Here is a 13,439-nt window from a genome sequence, read left to right as displayed (position 1 = left end):
GCATCAGCTTCTCGGAGGACGGGGGGTGTTACTCCAGGACACTGGGGGTCCCCACACTATGGGGATGGAACCCCAAACCAGTGCACATGGAGACGCCAGCATTCTTCCATTTAGTGCCCGGGGGCTCAGGTGACAACTATTAAGGAGTGTCTGCGTGCGGGGTGGAAGTGTAACATTTGCAGCAAGTTTTTCTTTTTTCCTTTTAATCATCATCATTATTATTATCATCATTATTATTATCTTCATTATTATTATGAATACTGTCTCACATCTCTCAACTCAAAAAATAAACCGATCCATAGTTTACCGAGTGATGCCGACGTGGTTGCACCCTCCCCCCACGTGCTCCTTCCTTCCTTCCTTCCTTCTTTCCTTCATTTGGCCACAGCTGGAATCAGAGGTTTTTTTTTTTTTTTTTTTTTTTTTTTGTGGTAACACATTCTGATTCAAGCCGATGGGTTTTAATTAATTAATTAATTGATTATTTTAAAATGTGCACGTGAGCGTGCATGTGCACACGCACACACGTCAAGTCAGAAATAGCTAGAACAATGCTGGGAAATATCAGGTAGCTGTTAAAGCGAGTAGCTCCCAAATCAGTCATCTTGGCCTGAAGATGTAAACAAGGAGGTTTGCTTCCTGCAAGATGAGTGCTTCATTGAGTTTGGTTTTCATTTTTCCTACACCGAAGCCACCTCTGTCCTTCCCACGCTCATGTCTGTCCAAGGCTGTGTGGGAGGTTACGTCAAGATGTGGCCAATAAAGTCCAAAAAGCGCTTTGAATACTGTTCTGGATTCACGGTTGAGATCTCTGCTCCAGCCTGGGCAGTTTTAGAGGAAAAGAATATTGATATCAAGTTTATGGCTTCCCTAAATTACTACTCAATATTTATAGTTATTTTCAATTGCAGCTGAATATAATGCTAATTTTTTGTTTTTGGCAGTGCTGGGGATCCAATGAAGGTCCTCAAGCATGAGGGCCAGGGTTCTACCAGAGCCACACCTCCAGCCCTCCAGCTAATAGCGTTCACATCTATGCAGACTCTACTGTTGAACCACAACTCAAATTACCTTAGCTGTTTGGCCCAGTAGTCAAGAGTCCTATGAATCTATGTGTGAAAATGAAGCAAGGGCTGCCAGGCTATTATCACATACCTGTGACATTTGCAACCTAAAACAACAATCCAATTGGCCATGTTTGGTACATTCATATCATATGGATGTGGTTGACATTTAGAGGCAGAGGGACAACGCCTTTACTTTTCCAGAAGGCAGATTGGAGAATGACAAAAACAAACATCTGGCAAAAGTGAAACCTTGATCACAACAACAAGGACTGTGTTAATTTTTCAGGACCTCCTCAGTTCATAACAGAGGTAAGTGACAGCAGTGACAGATCCTGGGACACTGCCACAGGCCCTTTTCTGGTACCACAGCCAGGTGAGACTCCCTGGGGCTGGTTTTCCTTGGCAGTGGTGTACAGGGGTGCCACTGTTCTCCCTGAACAGAGACCTGCATAGAGCCAGGAAGCATGGCTCCTTGCCGAAGTCCAGTGGGGGATTTTCTGTTCTTAGATGAACAGTGCTGACTATCACACTCAAAGCAGTTACTGGCCAGTTTCCTGAACTACAAAGGGCAAGGCCAGAGTTTAAGTCCCTCGGTGCTATGTTTAGACACTCATGTTCATGGGCAAACTTGTAATTTCCAGGCCTGGGCTGCTGGGGTCTCCACTGAAGAGCTCAGGCCGAAGGGAGACTGACCCCTAACACCAGCTCAACACAACACCCCTTTGCCAAGAGTAATGTTCCATTCTTACAAACTGCCCATGATTTTAGGCCATGGGGTATATTACAGAGCTGAACTGGTAACTTACTTGGGAGACTAAGAAGGAGCCATGTTGGCCATGGTATGTCAATTTCATAGTGTGTTCATATATCCCCCTGTAAAACCCTACCAACCAAGGCATTAGAACCCCTTTATCAGTGCAGGAAACTGAAGCTCCTAAAATATTTCCTCAAAGTGGTGCAAGTGGGAAAATGACACTGCACCAAATCCTATCTTGGAAATTACCCATGTTTTTCACCCTAGGTGAACATGAGAACTAACATGGTGCCTTCTGAAGGTCTTTCCCTCAACTTCTGTGCTGGATTCAGAACCAGGGAAAAGGGTCAGTGTGCCTGTCACATGCACAGTTTAAAAATGGTACTCAGAAGGTTCTGAAGATGACTCACTGCACACCTTTCTTCCTGATGTGGTCCCTGGGCCTTAGTCTATGGTCTGCATGTGGCAGAAACACCACAGCTATCGTTGATAAGATTGAAATACTTTTTGACCATTGGAATATGGTTTTAGGCTCATTCTATTCCCGGGACAACAAAGAACCTTTAATTGAGTTTGTTGGTTCTGGTGTGTCTTGGTTGACTCCACACAATCTGTGGGAGGCACCTCTCCTCCCAGTGTCAACAAACAGGATCAAAGTTCATCTGTGTAGGATGGACTCCATGACTTTTTAGTACCTGGAAGGCTGAAAATGGATCTCTACAAGTTAATATGCCCAGGATAACGATAATTCTGAGCAAGCAGGATAAATGTGAGGGGTTGGTATTATGAAACTTAGATATTGCCCTCAAGAGATTTCTGTAATAGAAACAAAACACAATTTATTGAGAAAAAAAGAAACAGAATCCTGCACATTCAAGAGAATCCTGCTTCAGCTTGGAACATTTCATATTAAAACACTAAACTACCTTCACTATTATTTTTTGGGTGTTTTTCAAACACAGAAGAATCTGTGTAATATTCTAGAGGTGCATGTGGCTATTAACATCCCTAGTGCAGAGCCTAAGTTACTCTCCGGGGGCACAGGAGTCATGGTAAGTGCAAGGGTCGCAGCTGGACCTTGCTGGCTCCGAGTCTTGCATTCAGACTCGTGGAACAAGCATCGCTAAAGGACTTGGAACAGATGAGTAGAAAGGAGCCTGCAGTCGAAAAGTGCTTCCTGCGGACCAGGGAGAGAGAGGGGAGAGAGAAGGAACAAGCCGAGACTTACGCCATGTTTAACAGTTTTTGCAGCGTGGGCGGCCTTCTTTTTTGCGTCATAATGAGTAAGAATGTCAATAATCGCCATGAAGTACACCTCTTTCCTAGGTGAGTCTGGAAAGGCAGAAGAGCAGGGAGAAGTGAGGTTGGAGTGAGGGGGAGAGAAAACGAGCTCAGCTGTCTCTCTCCTGTGTCTCTGCAGCGCTCCCCATACTCAAGTCTTCTTTCAATTCAAAAAGTAACAATGACAAAACCCCACACAAACAAACAAGCATCAACATCGCAGCCCCAGAATATTAACAACAGAGGCCTGAGGGTGAGATCAAATGTTTGTATTTTGTTAATCTTTATTTTCTTTAATGATAGTGTATTGATTTGGTATAAAGAAAAATGCTATTTTTAAAGTGTTCTATGTATAGAACTAATTATGCTCATCAATTCTTTTCTACTCTTAGACACACTGTTCATACTTCTCATTGGACATAGTATCAGAACAGGATGAAGCCTTGTCCTCTATTATCTACTTTCTACATTATTTTCAAAAATAAGATGTTTCAATGATGAATGGTAAGAAACTTGTATTTGACTGTAATTTTTCTATGTTGAAGAAACAATTTTGGTGAGAAAAATAGAGTAAAACAACTGAAACCCACTTAGTTAAGATGCTGTTGAAATTTTAGAAAACGCTGAGAGGGTGGAGCTCAATGGTAGAGTTTGTTTAGCATGTGCAAGGCCTTGGGTTCAATCCGCAATACCAAAAAAAAAAAGGTGCAGGTCTTACTGTTCCAAAAACAAGAAACAGTTTTTATCATATAACTAAAATTTTTTCATGAATAAGTAGCTAAGGTAGAATGTAATATTCCTTCACATATTCAATTACCTAAATATTAAGGAGTAAGATGAATATGACTTATAGAAGAGGGTCATAGGATCATAGTCCCCTTTGTGGAAGAGGACTGACAGTAGAAAATCAGAAATTCTCACTCCTCACACTGTGAGCTGGGCACAGCACCCCAAGAAGACTGATGGTGACTGGTGATGATATGGGGCATTCCCACAAGATGGCCACCTGAGGGTCATAGTGGGCTCCACGCAGGTGCCTCACTCAGGATAGATTTGTGATACTTTTGACTTACTTAAAAGACAAGAGAGGGGATGGGGGTATTTCTCAGAGTATTTGACTAGCATGTGTAAGGCCAGGGGTTCAATCCTCAGCACTATGTGAATATAAATAAATAAGAATGACAGCTAAGAAAAAATATTTAAAATATTTAAATATTAAAATATTTAAGTATTAAAAATAATTTCTTGTATACCTTATCTATAAATGTACACGTGTGTGTATGTAGGTATTTACCTCTGTAAATGTGTATGCTATAAAACAGTCGGTGATTTTGCCCCATTCCCTCAACATCACAAAATTCAAGGACCTGATCACATGTGATTCCAACATCAGAGATTCCATTTCCCTTTAACATACTTTTGTCCACAAATCAATTTACTTGCACTTTGGAGAAAAGTCTTGCAGGACAGCACACTTGTAACTGGGGTTATGGTTACTGATAGATCACAGTGCAAAAATCAAACCACTTCATGTGTGAGAGGAATTGATGGTAACTGAGCTTACTTTCATGGCATTTAATTCCATACACATCAATGTTTGGATCGAACTCGCCGGGTGCCAAGGGTGGTGAGCTGTTCAGGGTATTTCCGGGACTGTCTGGTGGGGTCCCAACTGGGTGTGTGCCGTCGCTTTCCCCCTCTTCCTCCCCGTCATTCTCCTCGCACTCCACCTCCTCTTGCTCGGCTCTCTCCACATCATGAATTCCCACCAGAAGGCTGTAGTCCATGAGCTTTAACTGGGCAAGGAACTGGAGGGAGGAGTCGACACGGTCAGTTATGTCTTAAGCAACTGCCAAGATTTAAAGACCAACTCACGTAGGGAAGGCTGTGAGGGAGGGGGTGTACCCTTGCATGAGGGTCTCACACTCCAAGGCTGTTTCTCTGGCTAAAACAGCCCTGTGCTTGAGGCCAGTTCAGAGTTAGGGTAATTTTCCTTGAAATGCAAAGTCGCATGCTGAGGCACATCATTTCACATGTGGTTGGGTTATAACAGAGAGCAGAGAGCATGACTGGCCAGAAAGAGCCACAGAGGGAGGGAAGAGAAAGTTTCTCCCAACAATGAAACTGGCCAATGGGAAAAACCAGGGCCCTCCCAAGTGGCTTCCAGCAATCTCTCGGAGTGGTTTGGGAAAGCATTCTGAGATTCAGCACACCCTGCAGAGAAGATTATTATGCTGTCCATCACAAATAAGTAAAAGCCCAAGCGTCCCAATCAACCAGCAAATGAATTGTGTCACTGCTACGGCGAGTAGTGCAGTCCCTCCATCCTGATCCTCATCAGGCCTCCTTCTGATGGAAGAGGGGATGGAAGATGCTGAACGTGCTCTGCCTGGGGTTCCTGTCATCCCTTCTTCTCTTGTCCAGCCATGGCTAGAATATACTGTGAGGCAAGACCGAGCTCTGTGGGTTTGGCTACTCCTGCCAAGTTCTTTGATTTTTCCATGTCATGATTTCTTTTTCTTTCTTTCTTTATTAGGTGGATGCACCCAGGTATGTGCTTTTAAGTGCACTATTCTAACGGATTCACTCAGGTGTGAATGGGTTATTGGGTAGGCACTGCAGCAGTCCATCTGCTGGCTGGGACTAAACAGCTCCCTAATCCCCCAGCTGGTGGCTCTGCACAAGGTCCAGTTCTGCTTTGATTCTGAGCTAAGGGTCCAAAAAAGGTGTGCGGCCCTGACTCTTGAAGAACTCAGCACCATTCCTGATCAGTGAAGTGGAGTGGCTAATAGGCCTCTGGGTTGTTCTGAGAGAATTCTGGAGACAAACTTCATACACGAAGGGCAAGCATAAGCAATCACAGGTCTTGAAGTTCTGGCTGAAAATGAAATAAATCTGTGGAGACCTGCAGGGCCACTTCTTTTTCTCGAGAGCCATCTCCGAGCTGAGTGAGGAGCCCTGTTCCCTAACTGGCAAGAATGGAGGACCTCTGGGTGCACAGGCTCCAGTGCACTCCTGACCAGTCACCTCCCATGCCTCTGCCTGTCTACAGGCCCAGGGAGCCTGACCTGCCACCAGTCCTTCCCCAGCTCCCACGTGGGCACCTTCCCACATGAATCCCCTGGAGTCAGCTAAATCTTCCCCATATGTTTTGAACTCAGAAAACAAAAACTTATATAAATATTACCCTCAGATATGAAAGCAAGGTAGAAGAAACAGATTTATTTAAAAGTTGATAGAAGCGCTGGGCACTGTGGCACACACCTGTAATTCCAGTGACTTGGAGGCTGAGGCAGGAGGATTGCAAGTTCAAAGCTAGCCTCAGCAACTTAGTGGAAGCCCTAAGTAACTTAGGGAGACCTTGTCTCAAAATAAAAAATAAAAAAGGGCTGGGGGTGTAGTTCAGTGGTTAAGAGTCCCTGGGTTCAATCCCTGGTTAAAAAAAAAAAAAAAGTATCAATCTTTTAAATATAAATTTTTCCTCTTCTTGGAGATGGAACCCAGGGCCTTGTGTATACTAGGCAAATGATCTATCATTGACACATATGACCAGCCTCAGATGGCCTTAAAAAACAGAGTATAGGGTTTGGAGTCAGAGAGGAGATTAAGTCTTATTTACATCTGACTAGCTCTGTGCCTTAAATAATTTAGTCTCTGAGCCTCAGTTATCCTAACATAAAATGGGACAATAGCACTCGCCTCCGTGGGGTGTATATAAGATAAGACAGATAATGTAGCCTAGACAAAGACTACGCTGTCTGGTGCACAACAGTGGGAGCGGGTACTACAACTGCCAATGTGATTCTGATTATGGTAGAAGGCTTTTGGTCATCAAATAAGAAAGGGACGCTGGTTCAAGCTGATGGGCTGAGAAGAGAATCTGTGGAAAAGCCTGCCTCACTGGCTCTTGTCTCTCACAAACTTTGTTTCAAATACCTTTTGAGGTAGATGGAAATGAAGTGGGGTGGTGAAACGAAGATTCTCCTAATAGAAGACTTGCAACATGAAATCACAAAACTACTGTGGGCTGGGGCAGGGAGAGCAGACAAAACGGCTCAGCAGTGGGACTGGCCTCCAGCTAAGGACAGGAACTCAAACACAGTTGCTCTTTTCTCCCTGGTTCATTCCTTCAAGCCTCTAATTCATGTATTTGCTTTTTAAGTACAAGAGATTTCAACGAGTGGAGATTTTTGTCTTTAGGGTTCCTGGTTTTCTTCCTTTCTAAGGTCTTCATAATTACCTGCCAGACATCTGATCTACCTCTTTTTTTTTCCAGACTCTCCTACCTAATCCTATTCCTTAATAATTAATTCCTTATTAAATCAATTTCTTGTGTGTGTGCTGGGAACGGAACCCAGGGCTTGAGTTTGCTAAGCACACGCAGTACCTCTAAGTGGTGCGCCCAGCCTATGACAAATCTGGGTGCTAGCACCTTCTTTGCACTATGAGCCCCGTCCCAAACTCTTCTACTAAACCGTGTGTCCGAGGAGGAGTGAATGAACTATTCTTTATAACAGATTTAAATGATCCTTATTTGCTAACTTCACTCACACATTCGCTTTAATGAATTACCATCTCCCAACACATCTGGGATGTAAATTAAAATTCCAGTCAGCCCTGTTTAACATTTGGCCACTTGTCAAAAAAATTTTATCCTCCCCTTTTGGAGTATTTGTCAGAAAAGAAAGTTTCAACTGTGCTTTCAGAAACATTTTTAATGTGCATTTTATATCAGCATTGTTAGGAGTATGGTCTCTGATGGCCTCAAATCCCTGTCTGAATTTAGTAGCTCTGAGTCTTTGAGCAAATTATGCAATGTCTCTGAACTCAGTTTCTGCATCCACCAAACTGGGATAGTAACAGGACCTACCCTCCACGAGCTATTTTAAGCATAAAAAGAGATAATGACTGCATGGAAAGGACTTAGGCACCGTGTGTGCCACACCACCCATGCCACCACCCCTTTCACTTCATCCACCCTTGCTCACTACCACAGTTGGTTATGGAATCATAAACCTGAGACAGCTGAGATGCGCTGTGACCCCACGTGGACAGACTGCGTGATGTCTGAGCTCAGTGTAAGCCATCAGAGGAGAGATCCAGGTGACTCTCAAGGGTCATGACCAGAGTTGACAAGAAGCAGGGTAGAAAGTGACTTTCATTTTCTACAGAGTACCCCCAACCCCAAAGGCTTACATATGTTTAGCTATGTGTAAAACTCTCTGGACTAAAGTCTCCAGCCTGGTAAGTGACTAGTAGAATAGGATTTCAGTTGCAGAAAAAAAAGCAAAAGATTCTCAAATGATGATTCCATTTCTAGGGGGAAAAGCAGATCATTTATTGAGCTGTAATAGGTTCAGACATTCTACTTTTAAGTAGAATAGAAAGGAAACAAAAAATGGAAAAAAAAAAAAAAAAAAAAAGGACAAAACAAAACAAACTCTATCAAACTTCAGTGGCTAGGGCCAGTCAGCTAAATTAGAAAGTGTGGAACTGATGAAAAAAAAAAAAACTAGATTAAATTCTGGTCTCATTATCAAGATCAGATGTCAAGCTACTTCACCATAATTACCTGCTTAAAAATTTAATGACGCTTCTGCATGAATTTCACAACTAAAGACACTGTTATCAGCCATTGAGAAATTTTTAAATGAAAGAACGCTTTATGCTCTGCTTTCATTTCAACAAAACCGCTGAGTGTGAGAGCCACGTACGGGATTAAACTATCCAATCCTTTAATCAACGACATTATTAGAGACAACAAAAGGCTAAGAGGATCCTCGTGTATTTCAACTGTAAGTTCAACGGCCTGAGTTACATTATTTCTGGAGGCTAAATATCATGGAGAAATATAGTCGACAGAAAAAAATAAAAACATTTTGTTTGTGGGGGCAGACCACAGATAACCCTAAGGGTTACTTATCATCATTGCTAAAAGAATATTATTCTCAGGATCAAAGGTCTGCTGATTAATCAGTAAAAAATCCAAAGGAGGATATTTTCCCTGTGGTACTGTACTTCATTACCAGTTAAATCAAGTTGACTCCCAAACAAAGAGGAAATGCTTAATAATAACCCCTGACAACTGAGGAAAAATATGTTTATTAATAAAAAACTGCAGAAAAATGTTACACGATAGAAGCAAACACTGTCTTTAAACTAGACACTTGTATCCTTCACAAGGAACTGACACTAATGTTCTAATCCAAATATGCATACCATGGAGGTTAAAATAATGTGAAAAAATTTCGTTAGAAGATCTAAAAATAATTAGGAACAAACTTGGTCAGCCTGAGTGTTTTGCAACAAAAAGTACTGTTAGGAGATTAAAAAGAAAATTAAAATACTGCTTCTGCCTTCATGGGGAATCAAATGCATGACATTCATTCTTTGGCTCTAGCCAGTTTAATTGTTTTTGTTTAATGACATGAAAAAGAAAATCTTTCCACAAAGCCTCCCTCTAAGTAGCAGATCTTAGTATGTGGGGAACAGTACGTCAGTAAAGAGAAAAAAGAGCACACACGACGAGGAACAGTCTAGAGAAACTTGGTTTGGTAATTGCCTAAATTAGAATTCTCTTTATGCCGTCTTGTAACTCAACAAATTCTAAGAAAATGAGGTTTTTCTCTGAGCGTATTCCCCTAAAATAATGAAATAAGGAAGTCCAGTGGGACAGCTGCAACGTCTTTATACTAAGCGAGATAGGAAGAGGTATGTTTTTAATTCTTAGCACAGGGTTTACAATGAGCTCTCCTCCGTGACAGCCTGAAAGCCCAGTGCAAAGCTGTGTCTTTTTTCTCACCACCCTCCCCCATGGCCCGTGTGCACACAGTGCCCCATGCTCGTCCATGATGTGGCCAGGCTGGCTCGCCAGCCCCACGACAACTGTGCCGGTGGCTGGTAGAATTATGAAAAGCATCCAGCGACTGCGGCTGCGTTTACCAACACTGAAATGTGGTTTAGAGGGAAGAGTGCCAAGATTCTAGCAGTTACTAAACATGTTTTTTTTTTTTTTTTTTTGCTCTGCTGAGAGAATCCAGCACTCCCCGCACCCTGCCCACACTGGTGGCTGCGGGCAGGAAGACCTCCAGGGGAGGAAACTACTCATAAGGCCAGCCCCACCAAAGATCACAGGGGAACCTGAGGGCGGGGATACCCAGCAGATGACAGCAGGCCTTGCTGGTGTTTGTCATCCTGAACTGGCACATTTCATCTCAGAACCAGACACATAACAAGCAGTGTATCCGTTTCTATCTGAGTTGGAGAATGTAGAATATGTATATTTTAACCTTGGTTGCAGATTTAAATAGATGGGGTAAGACGCTCCTAAAAACCCGACAGTGTTGATGTGGACACGGTGGAGCTGTCCTTCCCAGGCATTTTTCTTACCTCCACATCCTTTTTCAGCTTTTCCAGGAATACCTTTTTGTTGTTGTCATCAATATAAATCTTTTGGCCCTCATTAATGAAATCATTATCCTTTAAAGTTGGCAGTTCTTTGGCCTAAAACAAATGAGAAAAAGAATGAGAAAGAAGCTGCAATATAAAAACACGGACACCCTTGGGCCGTGAAAATTATTTTCCCTGTTTACCACAGGGGTCTCACTCAAGGCAGTGAAATGTGAGGTTACCTGAGTGCCGCCAGGGGGCATCAGTGACCTTGGACGCTTCCCCCTAGGAATGGGGGTCAGGCAAGCTCCCCGTAATAAGCTTTTTGCAACAGCTTTCATGTTCTTCATAGGAACGAACCCCACTGCTTTCTTAGGCTCACTTTCTTACAAGAAGTTCTCTTTAGAACTGGTATTCTTGGAATACTGTGTCAGGAACCCTCAATTTTCTAACTGGTACAACTCAACTCTATTCTTCCAAGGACTCTTGAGTAGGCTTTGCTGGGTTCTGGTTACAAATAACACGCTATCTTGTCCATAAAGCTCCATACGTAATCATATCTACTCTTCCTCTGCCTTTTCAAACCCTCCTGGCTGCCACTCAACCAGGAAGGAAATTCTCATGTCATTTGGGCAATGTCAAAGAAAACATTTCTTCTTTTAAGCATGTTAAGCATATTAAACTGAAAGCTCTATGTTTTACAAATAAACAAGAGGGTAAGCCAGCAAGTAAACTGTACTTCTGCCAACCAATGAAAAGTAATGGGTGACTCAAAATGTGGGTCATGGCAGAGAAAATCTTGAGCTTGTGCTGTGCCATATAGGATAATATAGACATCTAGTTTTAAGAGTGTGGATTATTCTATTTCATTTTGGGAATTATAATATTCTGGGAAATTTCAAAAAACCAAAACCAAAACCAAAACCAAAACAAAAACAAAAACAAACAAAAAAAAGAAAAAACAGAAAAATCCCACCACTCTCCCCTCAACTCTTTTCGGTGAGATGTAACTTATCTCTTTCAATTGAAAGGAATCTAATATCTGATACTGCCTTTCTTTGTATAATAATGAGCCCAGAATGGTCCTTTTCTCCTTAAGCGTGAACCAAATGGATTAAAAAAAAAAATTCAAGAAAACAACATATTTTTCCTAGTCCCCACCCAGTTTGTTCCCTGCTAAAGAAAACTCACTGGGCATATCTACTGAATCATGTTTCGAATGCTTGAACTGCACAATTTCCCCCCTCTTTTTGTAAAGTATACACATGTATGTCAATGTATTCACATCTGCCTAGAAAAATATATATGTGTATATTTTATATTTCTAAGTTAGTAGCTTTGGCTATTAATTTTGTTTAACTTTGAAAATATTTGACCTGTTTTGTAACTTTGGATTATGTAGGACTACTGTCAAAACAATTATCTTTACAAAGTAGGTACAGAAAACCTCAGAAATCCAAAGATTCAATTCAATATGCAGTTACTGCATTGATGTTATATACATGGATAAGAACAGGTTAAAAATCTCTATTTGTAGAACTGTATAGGAAAAAGACGTGATGAAAGACATGATGGCCAACAGGTAGAAAATACAGCAGTCTGAGCATGCAAGATGCAGATAAATACGATTCTAGGGGAGACTGATTTTGTCACTTTTATACTGAGTCATGAGTCTTGAGGAAATAAATGCAATGCCATTTGTCACAAAATTCAGGATGGGCCTTGTAGAATAACCCCCTAAACTGGACATTGATAATAAATAATGTAATAAATGTAAAAAAGTAAAAAAAACCCTGAATGTCTTTACCATCACTGTTAAAGGTCTGTATCAACTACAGCTAGAAAGGGTTGCAGCGAAACCTCCACACACAAAAAAGAGGAGCTGGAGAAGGACCCTGATTCTCCAAGCAGACAACTTGGGTGTTTCTGTGTAACTATATTTTGGGGATGGGACTGGGTGGGATTGTAGGTGTTAAGGATTAAGGATATCCATCTCAATCCTACAATTCACTTTATATGTATAAGTAAAGAGGGGCGTGTGTGTGTGTGTGTTTGAGAAATGTGTAGGCTGAGATGACAGACCACAGACAAGGCAGTAAATTACACATTAGAAATGTGTTTGTAACACAAGTCACATTAATGAAGATGAATGCCATTTCAGGTTCACCCCAGCTGAATTACCTCATGTGACAGGGAAAATCTAATCCTACCTCATAAAACTGTGGACAGTGTACTGTATTACTAAGCTTACTTGTGAATTTCACAGGCACTAGGGACATATTTAGATTGGATCAAGTTCAAAAAAGGGCACACCAGATTGGTTAAAAGACTTAAGGGCTTATTGAAAGGATCAGAGGCAAAGAAGGGTCCTTAGCAGGGCAGCTGAGCAAAAGGAATCTAACACTAGTTAACAAACACCCACCTCCCACACATCTGTCCTAAGGTAAAGCTTAGAAGCATCAGGGTTTTGGAATCATGAATCTCGAGGTTCCAATTCTGGTTCTACCCCTACTTGTTGAAGTTGGGGCTAGTTCCTGGGCCTCTCCAGGTTCTTTCTTAATGCGAGGGATTGCTATCTCTGCAGCACCCAAGGTGCTGTGCTAAGTTCTCCACATGAAACATTTTATTTATATACATCACCTCATTTACTCTTTCCAACAACTTTAACCCTCATTCTTATCCACATTTTTCAGACAAGGAAACTAAAATTACACAATATAAGCAATGTCTCACAGCTTGATAACTGATGAGCTGAGCTGGGAATCCAGGCAGTCTGACTCTTAATCATTCTACCAAGGGAGAGTTGTGTTGAGAATTCAACCAGAAACAGTGTGACTCATTTAAATGGTGAATGTACCACCACCACCATGACTACCACCGTCTCCGTGACCATCACTACCACCATCATCATCATGACCATCAGCACCACCATGACCACCATGACCACC

At 41.9% G+C, this 13,439-nt stretch overlaps 1 protein-coding gene across 1 annotated transcript in view; it reads right to left on the bottom strand.

Annotated features, from left to right (window-relative positions):
* Positions 1–339: 339 nt before the first annotated feature.
* The window catches only part of PIP4K2A (phosphatidylinositol-5-phosphate 4-kinase type 2 alpha), a 155,315-nt gene continuing 142,215 nt past the window's right edge, over positions 340–13,439 (bottom strand). Inside the window, exons 7-10 of the mRNA XM_079106343.1 lie at positions 10,492–10,605; positions 4,667–4,910; positions 3,050–3,153; positions 340–821 (exon numbers count right to left, since the gene is read on the bottom strand). Of these exons, the coding sequence (XP_078962469.1) occupies positions 741–821; positions 3,050–3,153; positions 4,667–4,910; positions 10,492–10,605 (543 nt within the window). The 3' untranslated portion in view covers positions 340–740. The remainder of the gene's footprint in view (positions 822–3,049; positions 3,154–4,666; positions 4,911–10,491; positions 10,606–13,439) is intronic.

This window comes from Sciurus vulgaris (genome assembly GCF_902686455.1).
Source record: "Sciurus vulgaris genome assembly, chromosome: 12".
In the NCBI taxonomy this organism is placed as follows: domain Eukaryota; kingdom Metazoa; phylum Chordata; class Mammalia; order Rodentia; family Sciuridae; genus Sciurus; species Sciurus vulgaris.
Note: the sequence above shows the minus strand (reverse complement) of the source record. Positions and strands in the feature narration are given on the sequence as shown.